This window comes from Salmo trutta, chromosome 33 (genome assembly GCF_901001165.1).
Source record: "Salmo trutta chromosome 33, fSalTru1.1, whole genome shotgun sequence".
NCBI lineage: Eukaryota > Metazoa > Chordata > Actinopteri > Salmoniformes > Salmonidae > Salmo > Salmo trutta.
The window spans coordinates 42,441,651-42,458,464 of record NC_042989.1 but is presented as its reverse complement, the minus strand read 5'-3'; the positions used below and the strand labels follow the sequence as shown (position 1 = coordinate 42,458,464).

General features: G+C 40.1%; 1 protein-coding gene across 1 annotated transcript in view; it reads right to left on the bottom strand.

Moving 5' to 3' along the window:
- LOC115173034 (calpain-3) overlaps positions 1-16,814 on the bottom strand; it is a 51,084-nt gene that overhangs the window by 18,566 nt on the left and 15,704 nt on the right. Inside the window, exons 5-12 of the mRNA XM_029731007.1 lie at positions 14,555-14,723; positions 10,314-10,397; positions 4,977-5,071; positions 4,021-4,098; positions 2,639-2,799; positions 1,181-1,350; positions 882-893; positions 471-679 (exon numbers count right to left, since the gene is read on the bottom strand). Coding sequence (XP_029586867.1) covers positions 471-679; positions 882-893; positions 1,181-1,350; positions 2,639-2,799; positions 4,021-4,098; positions 4,977-5,071; positions 10,314-10,397; positions 14,555-14,723 — 978 coding nt within the window. The remainder of the gene's footprint in view (positions 1-470; positions 680-881; positions 894-1,180; positions 1,351-2,638; positions 2,800-4,020; positions 4,099-4,976; positions 5,072-10,313; positions 10,398-14,554; positions 14,724-16,814) is intronic.

Here is a 16,814-nt window from a genome sequence, read left to right as displayed (position 1 = left end):
AAACACCTGAGAAGCTGGAAATAACAAAGACTCATTTCCTATCCCATACTATTACTAAGATTGTAATTAAGTTACTAGAATGGAATATATTAATCACATATTTGCAAATCTATATATAGTTAACCAGTGTCCAAGGAAGTGTGAGACATGGGCCGGGATTCAAACAAATGCAGATAAGCGACCTGTGCACTGCGATTTACTTTTGAAAGGTGATATACTCTTTAAAAACAACGGGATCCTCTGTTTTTACAACGACACAACGTGATCCCAGAAAAAAACGTCTGAGAAATTGCTTTAAAAAGGAAATAGCAGTGCACAGGCCGTTTATCTGCGGTCGTTTCAACCCCCAGCCATACTGTTAATATAATCCTAAACCGCTCCACTATGGCCTTACATTGCTTTTCCCAGGGGGACTAGACATATTCCCATATTCCCTCTGCGCTCCACCACCACCCAGCTCTCTCACTCACTCTGAGGTGTTCCTCTTTTCGGAGAAGACTCTGAGGATGAACTCTCCCTCCTGGTGAGGCTCGTAGGTAGACGGGATGATCACGTACTCCCCGGGGCTCAGACGGAAGCGCTGGGTCACCTCCCTCAGGTTGATGTAGGACTTGCAGCGAGCCTTGGATGAGTTGAACAGGAAGAAGTCCTTCTGCATGTGTTGCTTGTTTCCGTGCATCTGGTCAGAAACAAACAGACAGAGGAGGGAGGAGAAGAAAGATTGGGTATGAAAAGTGTGAAAGCAAAGTGTTGAATTAGTTATTGTTGTCATACTATTAACCATAGAAACTTTCATTGTTTAAAAATATGGCGGTAAAAATGAATTAGAATAGTTAAACCACAACGTGTAAACAAACACATTCCACATCTCCTGTCCTTACCTCCTTCGGCACCTGTAGACAGACAGAGAGAAGAGTGAGTTGTGTTTGCACCAGAAACAGGATCAGCAAACACCGCTAAAAACTCAGCTATGTTTACAACTGAATGTCGCATGTATACAATGTGTGTCGCCAACATATGTGGCCAAGGGGAAATCTGCAACTGGCACATCCATTTTTTGAAATGTTCAACTAACAATTGTGATTTGTTTTTGTTTGAACTGCAGATTGCCCCTTTTAAAGAATAATACAAATTGTTTAAGATCAGTTTTTTTTTTGTGTGATGTCTGACAGGGGGACACCTCGTAGATGGCAAATCCGATGGTGAAGAGATTGGCTCCCATTTTCCTCTCTTTCCGTCTGTTCTTTTGCATCAGAGCGATCACGAAGGAACACGCCACCTCGTTGTCCTCCGGGTCGTCATCCTCCTCCAGGAGACGTAGACGGTACTGAGGGTTGGTCCAGAAAGTATCTGGGTTCAGAAAACCAAACACATACACATTACTATGTGTAGCCTGTAGTCCAGAACTTGCAGAACTTAATCTGCAGAACCCAATCCTTGTGGATAGACTACGTAACATAAGAGGCAGGGTTTAGAATCAAACACACCTCATTACTCAATGGACATTGTCTTTCTACGTGATGGTGCCCCGTATGAGGACAATCCGATACATGAGTAAATTAGACCTGTCTTCAAATAATATTTTTTTTCTTTCAAATACTTTGGGAACATTTGATTGAGCCTGGCCGTAATGCCAGGTGGGGGAGATTTGCAGTGCTATTGACCCTTCGCTATTGTCCCAGGAAACCCAATTCCCCCTTCTAGCCACTGGTGAAATCCCCACACAATAATCTCAAACTGTGTTTAATACAAAATGTAATTAATACTGACTACATCTTGGTAATCAGGAAACTCTCAAGTATGTTGTCATTACACGGGCTTCACGGAAACCAGGTAAAATTAAGGTTTGTAGTGTGTTTAGCCACTGAATGGCTCTGAATTCACTGTCAGCATGCAGTCAACACTACAACCACTTTTTTCGAGAAAACTAGTGCTCTCAAATTGTATCTCGTATGTCGACAGCAGACGGGAGTTTTATTAATAACATGGCTAAACAATTTATATTAAGTGGCTAGCTAGCTAGCGTAAACAACGTTTGGTGGTCAATGAGACTGAGAGCTAGCTAACCAGCTGAACTAGGATACAATATAACAAAAGTATAATTTCAGATTCAAGAAATACTCCAACTGGCTCTGAATTTCAGGAATTCCAGTAGCAAGTACCCCCCCCCCCGCTGCACTGTTCAATTATTTAGCCATTTAAACTTTTTTTTAAATTTTTTAAAGAAAACTCAAACGTGAGCTTGTTCGAGATGTCAGACTCGACAACAGTTACTATCCATTGGAGCGCTGCGATTGGTTGCCTAAAATTCGTTCCATTAAATCAGACAAGCTCTAACAACCTTTTTATTAATTGTTTTATTTAACCTTTATTTAACCTTTATTTAACCTTTATTTAACTAGGCAAGTCGGTTAAGAACAAATTCTTATTTACAATGACGGCCTACCCCGGACCAAACCCAGATGATGCTGGGCGAATTGTACGCCGCCCTATGGGACTCCCAATCACAGCCGGATGTGATGCAGCCTGGATTCAAACCAGGGACTGCAGTGACGCCTCTTGCACTGAGATGCGTTAGACCGCTGCGCCACTCGGGAGCCCTACTGTAGAGGGTTAGAGATCAGGGATCATCTCCTACCTGGGTAGTTTCTACAGCCCCCGGCGGAGCAGCCTCTGACCCAGCGACCCTCGTTCACAGACACCGTCCACTTGTGGATCTTATCGTCCTCCAGGGCATCAGGGGTCAGGTTGCAGATCTCAATCTTAGTGTAGTTCTTCTTGAAGTCCTCAAAGGACATCCTGGGGTGACACAGGATAGGGAAAGAGAAACAGAGGAGAGGGGATGGAGACAGGGGAGAGGGGATGGAGACAGAGGAGAGGGGGAGGGGGAGGGAGTGGAAGAGGGAGACAGAGGAGAGAGGAGGGAGAGGGAGACAGAGGAGAGGGAGAGGGAGACAGAGGAGAGAGGAGGGAGAGGGAGACAGAGGAGAGGGAGAGGGAGAGGAGAGAGGAGGGAGAGGGAGACAGAGACAGAGGAGAGGGAGAGGGAGAGAGAGGAGGGAGGAGGGAGAGGGAGACAGAGAGGAGTGAGAGGGAGAGGGAGAGGGAGGGGGAGAGGGAGACAGAGGAGAGAGGAGGGAGAGGGAGACAGAGGAGAGGGTATAGGGAGACAGAGGAGAGAGGAGGGAGAGAGAGACAGAGGAGAGGGAGAGGGAGAGAGAGAGGGAGACAGAGGAGAGGGAGAGGGAGACAGATGTGAGGGGGAGGGTGGAGGAAGTGGAAGAGGGAGTCAGAGGAGAGAGGAGGGAGAGGGAGACAGAGGAGAGGGAGAGGGAGACAGAAGAGAGGGGAAGGAGACAGATGTGAGGGGGAGGGGGAGGAAGTGGAAGAGGGAGACAAGAGAGGGGAGAGGGAGGAATGAGGGAGAGGGAAAACAGAGGAGAGGGGGAGGGAGAGCGATAGCGAGAGGGAGACAAGGGAGAGAAGGACATAGGGAGAGGGAGACAGAGGAGAGGGGGAGGCGGGAGGGAGTGGAAGAGGGAGATAGAGGAGGAAAAGGGAGAGGGAGACAGAGGAGAGGAAGAGCGAGAGGGAGGAGAGGGAGAGGGGGAGATGAGAGGAAGAGGGAAGGGAGAGGGGGAGATGAGAGGAAAGGGAGAGGGGAAGGGAGTGGGGGAGATGAGAGGAGTGGGAGAGAAAGGGGGGATGGAGAGGAAGATGGGGAGATGAGAGGAGAGGGAGAGGAAGGGGGGAGGGAGACAAGGAGAGTCAACAATTGACACGCTCCACTTGATAGTTTGTAGTCAAAGGTATTTTGGTGCAGGGTTCTAAAGGTATTTAAACTGGAAAAGGAAAACTCACAGTCTCTGAAATAGTCTATACATCTTAATGTTGTTCAGCGGCACACTATACCTTTTTCTAGACTATTTCAGTGAGGACATGTAATATGGGTAGAGAAAATAAACATAAAGTATCAACAGCAGCTAGAATGACATCGTTGAAGAGAGAAACAATACTCACCAGAACTCACCGTCCTCAGCACTCTGATGATGGAGCTTGTCCTTCTCTCCTTTCGACAGAGATACCCACTCCTTAGAGCTGTGGGGAACAACATCATCAACTGCCTAACTGAACAATATGATACATGAACCTTCTCTGACATGGGAATATAATATAATATAATGTAATGTAATGTAATATAATATAATGTAATATAATATAATGTAATATAATATAATATAATGTAATATAATGTAATGTAATATAATATAATGTAATATAACATAATTTAATGTAATATAATATAGTGTAATGTAATATAATATAATGTAACGTAATGTAATATAATGTAATATAATATAATATAATGTAATGTAATATAATGTAATATAATATAATGTAATATAATGTAATGTAATATAATATAATATAATGTAATGTAATATAATATAGTGTAATGTAATATAATATAATATAATATAATTACATTAAATGTCATAATGTGCTAAATGACATAATGAGCTAAATGTCATAATGTGCTAAATGTCATAATGTGCTAAATGTCATAATGTGCTAAATGTCATAATGTGCTAAATGTCATAATGTGCTAAATGTCATAATGAGCTAAATGTCATGATGTGCTAAATGTCATAATGTGCTAAATGTCATAATGTGCTAAATGTCATAATGTGCTAAATGTCATAAATTCGATAAATGTCATAAAGGTTATAAATATGATAAATTGACTTTTGACCAATTAGACCAGTTCTGAAAAAGATCTGATATGAAAAGATTTGATGTGATTGGTCAAAAGACAAATTAGTCAGAAAAAAAAGATCAGAATTTGCATACCTGTGTAAACGTAGCTTTAGAAGACCGAGGAAATGTATTAGGAATTGTATGCTAGCATAGACATCGGAAACCACCCTGTGTCTATCACTGGTGCCAGTTCAATCAATCAATCAGGCGTATCTTACTTGTCACTCCAGGGCCCGTTCCACTCCACCTGACCCCAGGGGTTCCTGAGGCGCACCAGACGCACCTTAGGCTCCTTGTGCTGGGACTGCTTACACTGAGGAGAAACACACGCACCGGTCCATGTAACAATCACAACCACTGGCCGCTTGAGTCAGCTTTGGCTGACTCAAAATGTCCTACAGTCACATCAAATCACAACTCTATACTCATGGTCTATCTGATAATGTAGTGCATCTCATGGTCTATATCTATCTATCTATCTATCTATCTATCTATCTATCTATCTATCTATCTATCTATCTATCTATCTATCTATCTATCTACCTATCATCTATCTATCTATCTGATAATGTAGTGTATCTCATAGTCTATCTGATAATGTAGTGTATCTCATGGTCTATCTGATAATGTAGTGTATCTCATGGTCTATCTATCTGTCTGATAATGTAGTGTATCTCATGGTCTATCTGATAATGTAGTGTATCTCATGGTCTATCTAATAATGTAGTGTATCTCATGGTCTATCTATCTATCTGATAATGTAGTGTATCTCATGGTCTATCTATCTAATAATGTAGTGTATCTCATGGTCTATCTATCTGTCTGATAATGTAGTGTATCTCATGGTCTATCTGATCATGTAGAGTATATCATGGTCTATCTGTCTGATAATGTAGTGAATCTCATGGTCTATCTATCTGTCTGATAATGTAGTGTATCTCATGGTCTATCTGTCTGATAATGTAGAGTATCTCATGGTCTATCTATCTGTCTGATAATGAAGTGTATCTCATGGTCTATGTGATCATGTAGAGTATCTCATGGTCTATCTGTCTGATAATGTAGTGAATCTCATGGTCTATCTATCTGTCTGATAATGTAGTGTATCTCATAGTCTATCTGTCTGATAATGTAGAGTATCTCATGGTCTATCTATCTGTCTGATAATGAAGTGTATCTCATTGGTCTATCTGATAATGTAGAGTATCTCGTGGTCTATCTATCTGATAATGTAGTGTATCTCATGGTCTATCTGATAATGTAGTGTACCTCATGGTCTATCTAATAATGTAGTGTATCTCATTGTCTATCTAATAATGTAGTGTATCTCATTGTCTATCTAATAATGTAGTGTATCTCATGGTCTATCTGATAATGTAGTGTATCTCATGGTCTATCTATCTATCTGATAATGTAGTGTATCTCATGGTCTATCTATCTATCTGATAATGTAGTGTATCTCATGGTCTGTCTGATAATGTAGTGTATCTCATAGTCTATCTGATAATGTAGTGTATCTCATGGTCTATCTATCTGATAATGTAGTGTATCTCATGGCCTATCTGATAATGTAGTGTATCTCATAGTCTATCTGATAATGTAGTGTATCTCTCATGGTCTATTTATCTGATAATGTAGTGTATCTCATGGTCTATCTATCTAATAATGTAGTGTATCTCATGGTCTATCTGATAATGTAGTGTATCTCATGGTCTATCTATCTATCTGATAATGTAGTGTATCTCATGGTCTATCTATCTAATAATGTAGTGTATCTCATGGTCTATCTAATAATGTAGTGTATCTCATGGCCTATCTATCTGATAATGTAGTGTATCTCATGGTCTATCTGATAATGTAGTGTATCTCATGGTCTATCTGATAATGTAGTGTATCTCATGGTCTATCTGATAATGTAGTGTATCTCATGGTCTATCTATCTATCTGATAATGTAGTGTATCTCATGGTCTATCTATCTAATAATGTAGTGTATCGCATGGTCTATCTAATAATGTAGTGTATCTCATGGTCTATCTATCTGATAATGTAGTGTATCTCATGGTCTATCTAATAATGTAGTGTATCTCATGGTCTATCTGATAATGTAGTGTATCTCATGGTCTATCTGATAATGTAGTGTATCTCATGGTCTATCTATCTGATAATGTAGTGTATCTCATGGTCTATCTAATAATGTAGTGTATCTCATGGCCTATCTATCTATCTGATAATGTAGTGTATCTCATGGTTTATCTGATAATGTAGTGTATCTCATGGTCTATCTAATAATGTAGTGTATCTCATGGTCTATCTGATAATGTAGTGTATCTCATGGTCTATCTATCTATCTGATAATGTAGTGTATCTCATGGTCTATCTATCTAATAATGTAGTGTATCGCATGGTCTATCTAATAATGTAGTGTATCTCATGGTCTATCTATCTGATAATGTAGTGTATATCATGGTCTATCTGATAATGTAGTGTATCTCAAGGTCTATCTGATAATGTAGTGTATCTCATGGTCTATCTATCTATCTATCTATCATCTATCTATCTATCTGATAATGTAGTGTATCTCATAGTCTATCTGATAATGTAGTGTATCTCATGGTCTATCTATCTGTCTGATAATGTAGTGTATCTCATGGTCTATCTGATAATGTAGTGTATCTCATGGTCTATCTATCTGTCTGATAATGTAGTGTATCTCATGGTCTATCTGATAATGTAGTGTATCTCATGGTCTATCTAATAATGTAGTGTATCTCCTGGTCTATCTATCTATCTATCTGATAATGTAGTGTATCTCATGGTCTATCTATCTGTCTGATAATGTAGTGTATCTCATGGTCTATCTGATAATGTAGTGTATCTCATGGTCTATCTAATAATGTAGTGTATCTCATGGTCTATCTATCTATCTGAGAATGTAGTGTATCTCATGGTCTATCTATCTAATAATGTAGTGTATCTCATGGTCTATCTATCTGTCTGATAATGTAGTGTATCTCATGGTCTATATATCTGTCTGATAATGTAGTGTCTCTCATGGTCTATCTGATCATGTAGAGTATCTCATGGTCTATCTGTCTGATAATGTAGTGAATCTCATGGTCTATCTATCTGTCTGATAATGTAGTGTATCTCATGGTCTATCTGTCTGATAATGTAGAGTATCTCATGGTCTATCTATCTGTCTGATAATGAAGTGTATCTCATTGGTCTATCTGATAATGTAGAGTATCTCGTGGTCTATCTAGCTGATAATGTAGTGTATCTCATGGTCTATCTGATAATGTAGTGTACCTCATGGTCTATATAATAATGTAGTGTATCTCATTGTCTATCTAATAATGTAGTGTATCTCATGGTCTATCTGATAATGTAGTGTATCTCATGGTCTATCTATCTATCTGATAATGTAGTGTATCTCATGGTCTATCTATCTATCTGATAATGTAGTGTATCTCATGGTCTGTCTGATAATGTAGTGTATATCATAGTCTATCTGATAATGTAGTGTATCTCATGGTCTATCTATCTGATAATGTAGTGTATCTCATGGCCTATCTGATAATGTAGTGTATCTCATAGTCTATCTGATAATGTAGTGTATCTCATGGTCTATCTATCTGATAATGTAGTGTATCTCATGGTCTATCTATCTAATAATGTAGTGTATCTCATGGTCTATCTGATAATGTAGTGTATCTCATGGTCTATCTATCTATCTGATAATGTAGTGTATCTCATGGTCTATCTAATAATGTAGTGTAACTCATGGTCTATCTGATAATGTAGTGTATCTCATGGCCTATCTATCTATCTGATAATGTAGTGTATCTCATGGTCTATCTAATAATGTAGTGTATCTCATGGTCTATCTATCTAATAATGTAGTGTATCTCATGGTCTATCTAATAATGTAGTGTATCTCATGGCCTATCTATCTATCTATCTATCTATCTATCTATCTATCTATCTATCTATCTATCTATCTATCTATCTATCTATCTATCTAATAATGTAGTGTATCTCATGGTCTATCTATCTATTAATGTAGTGTATCTCATGGTCTATCTAATAATGTAGTGTATCTCATGGCCTATCTATCTGATAATGTAGTGTATCTCATGGTCTATCTGATAATGTAGTGTATCTCATGGTCTATCTGATAATGTAGTGTATCTCATGGTCTATCTATCTATCTGATAATGTAGTGTATCTCATGGTCTATCTATCTAATAATTTAGTGTATCGCATGGTCTATCTGATAATGTAGTGTATCTCATAGTCTATCTGATAATGTAGTGTATCTCATGGTCTATCTGATAATGTAGTGTATCTCATGGTCTATCTATCTGATAATGTAGTGTATCTCATGGTCTATCTAATAATGTAGTGTATCTCATGGCCTATCTATCTATCTGATAATGTAGTGTATCTCATGGTTTATCTGATAATGTAGTGTATCTCATGGTCTATCTAATAATGTAGTGTATCTCATGGTTTATCTGATAATGTAGTGTATCTCATGGTCTATCTAATAATGTAGTGTATCTCATGGTCTATCTATCTGATAATGTAGTGTATCTCATGGTCTATCTGATAATGTAGTGTATCTCATGGTCTATCTGATAATGTAGTGTATCTCATGGTCTATCTGATAATGTAGTGTATCTCATGGTCTATCTATCTGATAATGTAGTGTATCTCATGGTCTATCTAATAATGTAGTGTATCTCATGGCCTATCTATCTATCTGATAATGTAGTGTATCTCATGGTTTATCTGATAATGTAGTGTATCTCATGGTCTATCTAATAATGTAGTGTATCTCATGGCCTATCTATCTATCTGATAATGTAGTGTATCTCATGGTTTATCTGATAATGTAGTGTATCTCATGGTCTATCTAATAATGTAGTGTATCTCATGGTTTATCTGATAATGTAGTGTATCTCATGGTCTATCTAATAATGTAGTGTAACTCATGGTCTATCTATCTAATAATGTAGTGTATCTCATGGTCTATCTGATAATGTAGTGTATCTCATGGTCTATCTAATAATGTAGTGTATCTCATGGTCTATCTAATAATGTAGTGTATCTCATGGTCTATCTGATAATGTAGTGTATCTCATGGTCTATCTATCTATCTGATAATGTAGTGTATCTCATGGTCTATCTGATAATGTAGAGTATCTCATGATTTATCTGATAATGTAGTGTATCTCATGGTCTATCTAATAATGTAGTGTATCTCATGGTCTATCTATCTATCTGATAATGTAGTGTATCTCATGGTCTATCTGATAATGTAGTGTATCTCATGATTTATCTGATAATGTAGTGTATCTCATGGTCTATCTAATAATGTAGTGTATCTCATGGTCTTTCAAATAATGTAGATAATACGTAAATGCCATTTACTGGATGCTTTTATCGTGGGCGCATACATTTTACGTAAACGGCGACCCCTAGCGGGAGTCCCAACCCACGACCATCGGCGTAAAGTGACTTTCTACGTTGCTATTGGTCTATATCTCACCTCCTCAACGGCAGTCACAGAGTAGGCGTGGCCCTTCACAAGGCCAGTCACAGTACGGGTCTCAAAGCGAGCAGGAACCAGGGACTGGGGAATAAAATAGACAACACATGAATCACATAGCTGGTCTTCACTATACCAGGTACAACTGCATCCGTTGAGAGGTCATTTATGTAATTTTCTGTATTGAAACGGATAAAGACATACAATTGAAACTGGACTGTTCTCCAGTTGAGACTGAGAGACTTTTAGAAAAACGGAGGGCCAACAGGCCAACAGGCCAACAGTTTTACAATTCAGTCACTTATGTCTTTACCCAGAAGGACTTAATTTACAATTAAACATAAGAGCTAGTGTTTATTTAAAGTAGTGTCGTCTGCTATTATTACATGACATGTCTACTGTGGAAGTATACACTTACCGGACAGTTTATTAGGTACACCACCCTATTCACAAAAATGTAGGTTAAAAGATTCACCTTCTTTTTTTTTTAAGTAAAAACATTTCAGCTTAAATGACATACCCAAATCTAACTGCCTGTAGCTCAGGCCCTGAAGCAAGGATATGTATATTCTTGATACCATTTGAAAGGAAACACTTTGAAGTTTGTGGAAATGTGAAATTAATGTAGGAGAATATAACACATTAGATCTGATTAAAGATAATACAAAGAAAACAACTGCCGTTTTTTGCAAGAGAATGGCTGTGATATGAGCAAACTGAGGATGGATCAACAACATTGTAGTTACTCCACAATACTAACCTAAATGACAGACTGAAAAAAAGGAAGCTTGTACAGAATAAAAAATATTACAAAACATGCATCCTGTTTGTAATAAGACAACAAAGTAATACTGTAAAAAATGTGGCAAAGAAATACACTTTTTGTCCTATATACAAAGCATTATCTTTGGAACAAATCCAACACAGCACATCACTGAGTAACACTCCTCATATTTTCAAGAGTTGTGGTGGCTGCATCATGTTATGTGTACGCTTGTCATCGGCAAGGACTAGGGAGTTTTTTAGGATAGAAAGAAACGGAATAGAGCTTAGCACAGGCAAAATCCTACAGGAAAACTCATTCACGTTTCAGCAGGACAAAAACCTAAAATGCCAATTACACATTGGACTTGCTTACCAAGATGACATTGAATGTTCCTGAGTGGCCTAGTTACATTTTTGACTTAAATTGGCTTGAAAATCTATGGCAATATTTGAGAATTGCTGTCTAGCAATGTTCAAAAACCAACTTGACAGAGTTTAAAGCATTTTGAAAAGAATAAATGGGCAAATATTGTAAAATCCAGGTTTGCAAAGCTTACCCAGAAAGACTCACAGCTGTAATCGCTGCCAAAGGTGATTCAAACATGTATTGACTCAGGGGATTGAATACTTTTATAATTAAAATATAATTATTAGTGTTTTAGAATTTTTCTTTCACTTTGACATCACAGAGTATTTTGTGAAGATAGTTAACAAAAAAATACAATTAAATCCAGGTCAGGGTTTAGTCCCTGATAAACACAGATACAGGTCAGGGTTTAGCCCCTGATAAATGGAGATACAGGTCCAGTGTTTAGTCCCTGATCAATTTAAATACAGGTCAGAGTTTAGACCCTGATAAATGGAGATACAGGTCCAGTGTTTAGTCCCTGATCAATTTAAATACAGGTCAGGGTTTAGCCCCTGATAAATGGAGATACAGGTCCAGTGTTTAGTCCCTGATCAATTTAAATACAGGTCAGAGTTTAGACCCTGATCAATTTAGATACAGGTCCAGGGTTTAGTCCCTGATCAATGGAGATACAGGTCCAGGGTTTAGTCCCTGATCAATTTAAATACAGGTCAGAGTTTAGACCCTGATAAATGGAGATACAGGTCTAGGGTTTAGTCCCTGATAAACACAGATACAGGTCAGTGTTTAGTCCCTGATAAACACAGATACAGGTCAGGGTTTAGTCCCTGATAAACACAGATACAGGTCAGGGTTTAGTCCCTGATAAATGGAGATACAGGTCAGGGTTTAGTCCCTGATAAACACAGATACAGGTCAGGGTTTAGTCCCTGATAAACACAGATACAGGTCAGGGTTTAGTAGGTGATAAACACAGATACAGGTCAGGGTTTAGTCCGTGACTTGATGGGAAAAGATAAGCACCACGATACATTTTCATAAACGCTTAGTTTACTTAGTAATTGTGTTGTTTTCTTAGTGATGGCCATAATTGTGTTGTTTACTTAGTGGTGACCATAATTGTGTTGTTTACTTAGTGGTGACCATAATTGTTTTGTTTTCTTAGTGGTGGCCATAATTGTTTTGTTTTCTTAGTGGTGGCTGTAAACATTCTGTTTTCTTAGCGGTGGCCATAATTGTTTTGTTTTCTTAGTGGTGACCATAATTGTTTTGTTTTCTTAGTGGTGGCCGTAATTGTTTTGTTTACTTAATCGTAGCCATAATTGTGTTGTTTACTTAGTGATGGCCTTAATTGTTTTGTTTTCTTAGTGGTGGCCATAATTGTTTTGTTTTCTTAGTGGTGGCTGTAAACATTCTGTTTTCTTAGTGGTGGCCATAGTTGTTTTGTTTTCTTAGTGGTGGCCATAATTGTTTTGTTTTCAAAGTGGTGGCCATAATTGTTTTGTTTTCTTAGTGGTTGCCGTAATTGTTTTGTTTTCTTAGTGGTGGCCATAATTGTTTTGTTTTCAAAGTGGTGGCCATAATTGTTTTGTTTTCTTAGTGGTGGCCATAATTGTTTTGTTTTCTTAGTGGTGGCTGTAAACATTCTGTTTTCTTAGTGGTGGCCATAATTGTTTTGTTTTCTTAGTGGTGGCCGTAATTGTTTTGTTTTCTTAGTGGTGGCCATAATTGTTTTGTTTTCAAAGTGGTGGCCATAATTGTTTTGTTTTCTTAGTGGTGGCCGTAATTGTTTTGTTTTCTTAGTGGTGGCCATAATTGTTTTGTTTACTTAGTGGTGACCATCGAGGATATTTGATCAGTGATGACTTCCAGCACTGGATACAGTTTGTTAATCTTATTAAATAGCTGAAGTAGTTTTGTTTGGCGGGGGGGGGGCAGTTCCCACTATTCTTGTATTTTGTACATGTTTTTATTAACAAGGAAAGAGAGGAGAAAGCATTGACCGTGTCCAAAATCTGGCTTGCCTACCACTTACTAAATCTGCATACAGTGTACTACTCATACTACACACTATTTATAATGTACTATGGAGTACTACTGAGTAAAAAAACGAATGCAGTAAGCAACAAATATCAGCGTACTAGGTTCCTCCTACTGAGAAGGCCTCATCTAACGCATAATTGCTTTGATTCCTGCCGTTGGTTCCTTTTGGTACAACATGTCCCTTCAGCTGATTATCAGCTGTTGTCAAATATACGTGGGTCTCAAAACACGGTTCTCTTCCTCAATAGGATGCAATTTTACTAGATGAAAAGCCAAAATGAGTATGACATTTTAAGCTTTACTACATTTTAGACATTTCACATACTATGAAACGTTCTTATTTCGGCATTCCCAAAACGACTACTATTTATAGAGTAAATACAAATATTTTGACACGGCCTTTGTGTCAGTTAGACAGTGGGACAGATTTGGACACGGCCATTGTGTCAGTTAGGCAGGGGGACAGATTTGGACACGGCCATTGTGTCAGTTAGACAGGGGGACAGATTTGGACCGACACCGACACGGTACATATGTGCACAGGGTGCAGGGACGGCAGCACTAACCCCCGGCCACCACAGACAGGTCACATAGTAATACCTTCTGCATTGACTGAAATGGCTCTTAGGTCTGGTGACAGGTCAAGGGTTAGGTCAGGTGACAGGTCAGGTGACAGGTCTGGTAACAGGTCAGCTGACAGGTCAGGTGACAGATCAGGTGTTAGGTCTGGTGACAGGTCTGGTGACAGGTCAGGTGACAGGTCAGGTGACAGGTCAGGTGACAGATCAGGTGACAGATCAGGTGTTAGGTCTGGTGACAGGTCTGGTGACAGGTCAGGTGACAGGTCTGGTGACAGGTCAGGTGACAGGTCAGGTGACAGGTCAGCTGACAGGTCTGGTGACAGGTCAGGTGACAGGTCAGGTGACAGGTCAGGTGACAGGTCAGAATCATAAATTAAGAGAGGGGCTCCCTGATGGGCTGCTCTATTGACGTGAGTCTCTTCAACTACGGTTCGTGAGACCCGTTGCAGGTCGGGGTCACGCTCCTAAGGTCAGAAACTCACGTCGATAGAGCAGCCCATCATAGAGCCTCTCTCCAGGGCCTTCTTCATGATCTTGTACAGCTCCTTGGGCGCCTCCTTCATCTCATAGAACTCTGTCACGCCACCGGTGAAGTCTTCCATGGCCTCCGTGGTGTTGCCGCCCTTCAGGGCCTCATAGGAACCGTGAAGCCTGGGGAGGATAGGGGGAGTGAGGGTTAGGGTTAGGGTTGTGGTGTTGCCGCCCTTCAGGGCCTCATAGGAACCGTGAAGCCTGGGGAGGGGGGATGGGAGAGTGAGGGTTAGGGTTAATAATAATCACACTTCCGGTTTGGAGCGAGCAGTCGCACTACGCTTCACTCCACAGGTAATATTACACTTCACTACATTACAACGGTTTGATTTGTTTGATCCGAGCAATTCTTTTCTTAGCTAGCTACATAGCCGTCTTTGTATCAAAGATAATCGTGTAGCTTAGAGTAATTATCGAAGTTAGCTATCTTCGTCCTCCTAACGTAGTCATCACTGCTAGCTAGCTAGTCAACACTGCTAGCTAGCCAACCAGCCAACTTCCACCGACTAGCAGCACTGTAGAATCTATTACATTACAACGGAACGACTTGACTAGTGTAGTGTTAGCGAGCCAGCTACATAGTTGTCTTTGCATCTAAGATAATTGTGTAGTTTAGAGTAATTATTAGTAACTAGCCAGCCGCGACGCCAGACTTAGTCAACACACCTAGTCTTCATTAACCCACTGCTAGCTAGCTAGCCAACAGCTAGCCAACCGTTACCGACTAGCAGCGCTCTAGACACTAATACTTTACAACGGAACGACTTGATTAGTGTAGTGTTAGTGAGCCAGCTACATAGTTGTCTTTGCTGTCTTTGCATCTAAGATAATTGTGTAGTTTAGAGTAATTATTAGTAACTAGCCAGCCGCGACGCCAGACGTAGTCAACACACCTAGTCATCATTAACCCACTGCTAGCTAGCAAACAGCTAGCCAACCGTTACCGACTAGCAGCGCTGTAGATACCAATACTTTACAACGGAACGATTTGACTAGTGCAGTGTTGGCTAGCTAGCTACATAGTTGTCTTTGTCATAGCTTGATAATTGTGTAGTTTAGTAATTACCGAGGTTAGCTAGCCAGCTATTGCCGTCCCCCGCGACGCCACTTTTTCCAAACCCAGCCAACTAGTAACACTGTAGAAACTAAATACATTACAAAGGAACGTCTTGATTAGTGTTATGTTAGCTAGCTACAAAGTTGCTTTTGTATCATGACAAGGTGTAGTACTGAAACTGTCGAGGTCACCTAGCCAGCTACACCTAGCCAGCTACACGGTCAAACAAAGTCAACAACGCAGTCACTGCTAGCTAGCCTACTCCACCAGCCAGCAGTACTGTATCATTTTCGTCATTTTAGTCAATAAGATTTTTTGCAACGTAAGCTTAACTTTCTGAACATTCGAGACGTGTAGTCCACTTGTCATTCCAATCTCCTTTGCATTAGCGTAGCCTCTTCTGTAGCTTGTCAACTATGTGTCTGTCTATCCCTGTTCTCTCCCCTCTGCACAGGCCATACAAACGCTTCACACCGCGTGGCCGCTGCCACTCTAACCTGGTGGTCCCAGCGCGCACGACCCACGTGGAGTTCCAGGTCTCCGGCAGCCTCTGGAACTGCCGGTCTGCGGCCAACAAGGCTGAGTTCATCTCAGCCTATGCTACCCTCCAGTCCCTAGACTTCCTGGCGCTGACGGAAACATGGATCACCACAGATAACACTGCTACTCCTACTGCTCTCTCCTCGTCTGCCAACGTGTTCTCGCATACCCCTAGAGCATCGAGCCAGCGGGGTGGTGGCACTGGAATCCTCATCTCTCCCAAGTGGACATTCTCTCTTTCTCCCCTGACCCATCTGTCTATCTCCTCATTTGAATTCCATGCTGTCACAGTTACCAGCCCTTTCAAGCTTAACATCCTCATCATTTATCGCCCTCCAGGTTCCCTTGGAGAGTTCATCAATGAGCTTGACGCCTTGATAAGTTCCTTCCCTGAGGATGGCTCACCTCTCACAGTTCTGGGTGACTTTAACCTCCCCACGTCTACCTTCGACTCATTCCTCTCTGCCTCCTTCTTTCCACTCCTCTCCTCTTTTGACCTCACCCTCTCACCTTCCCCCCCTACTCACAAGGCAGGCAATACACTTGACCTCATCTTTACTAGATGCTGTTCTTCCACTAATCTCATTGCAACTCCTCTCCAAGTCTCCGACCAC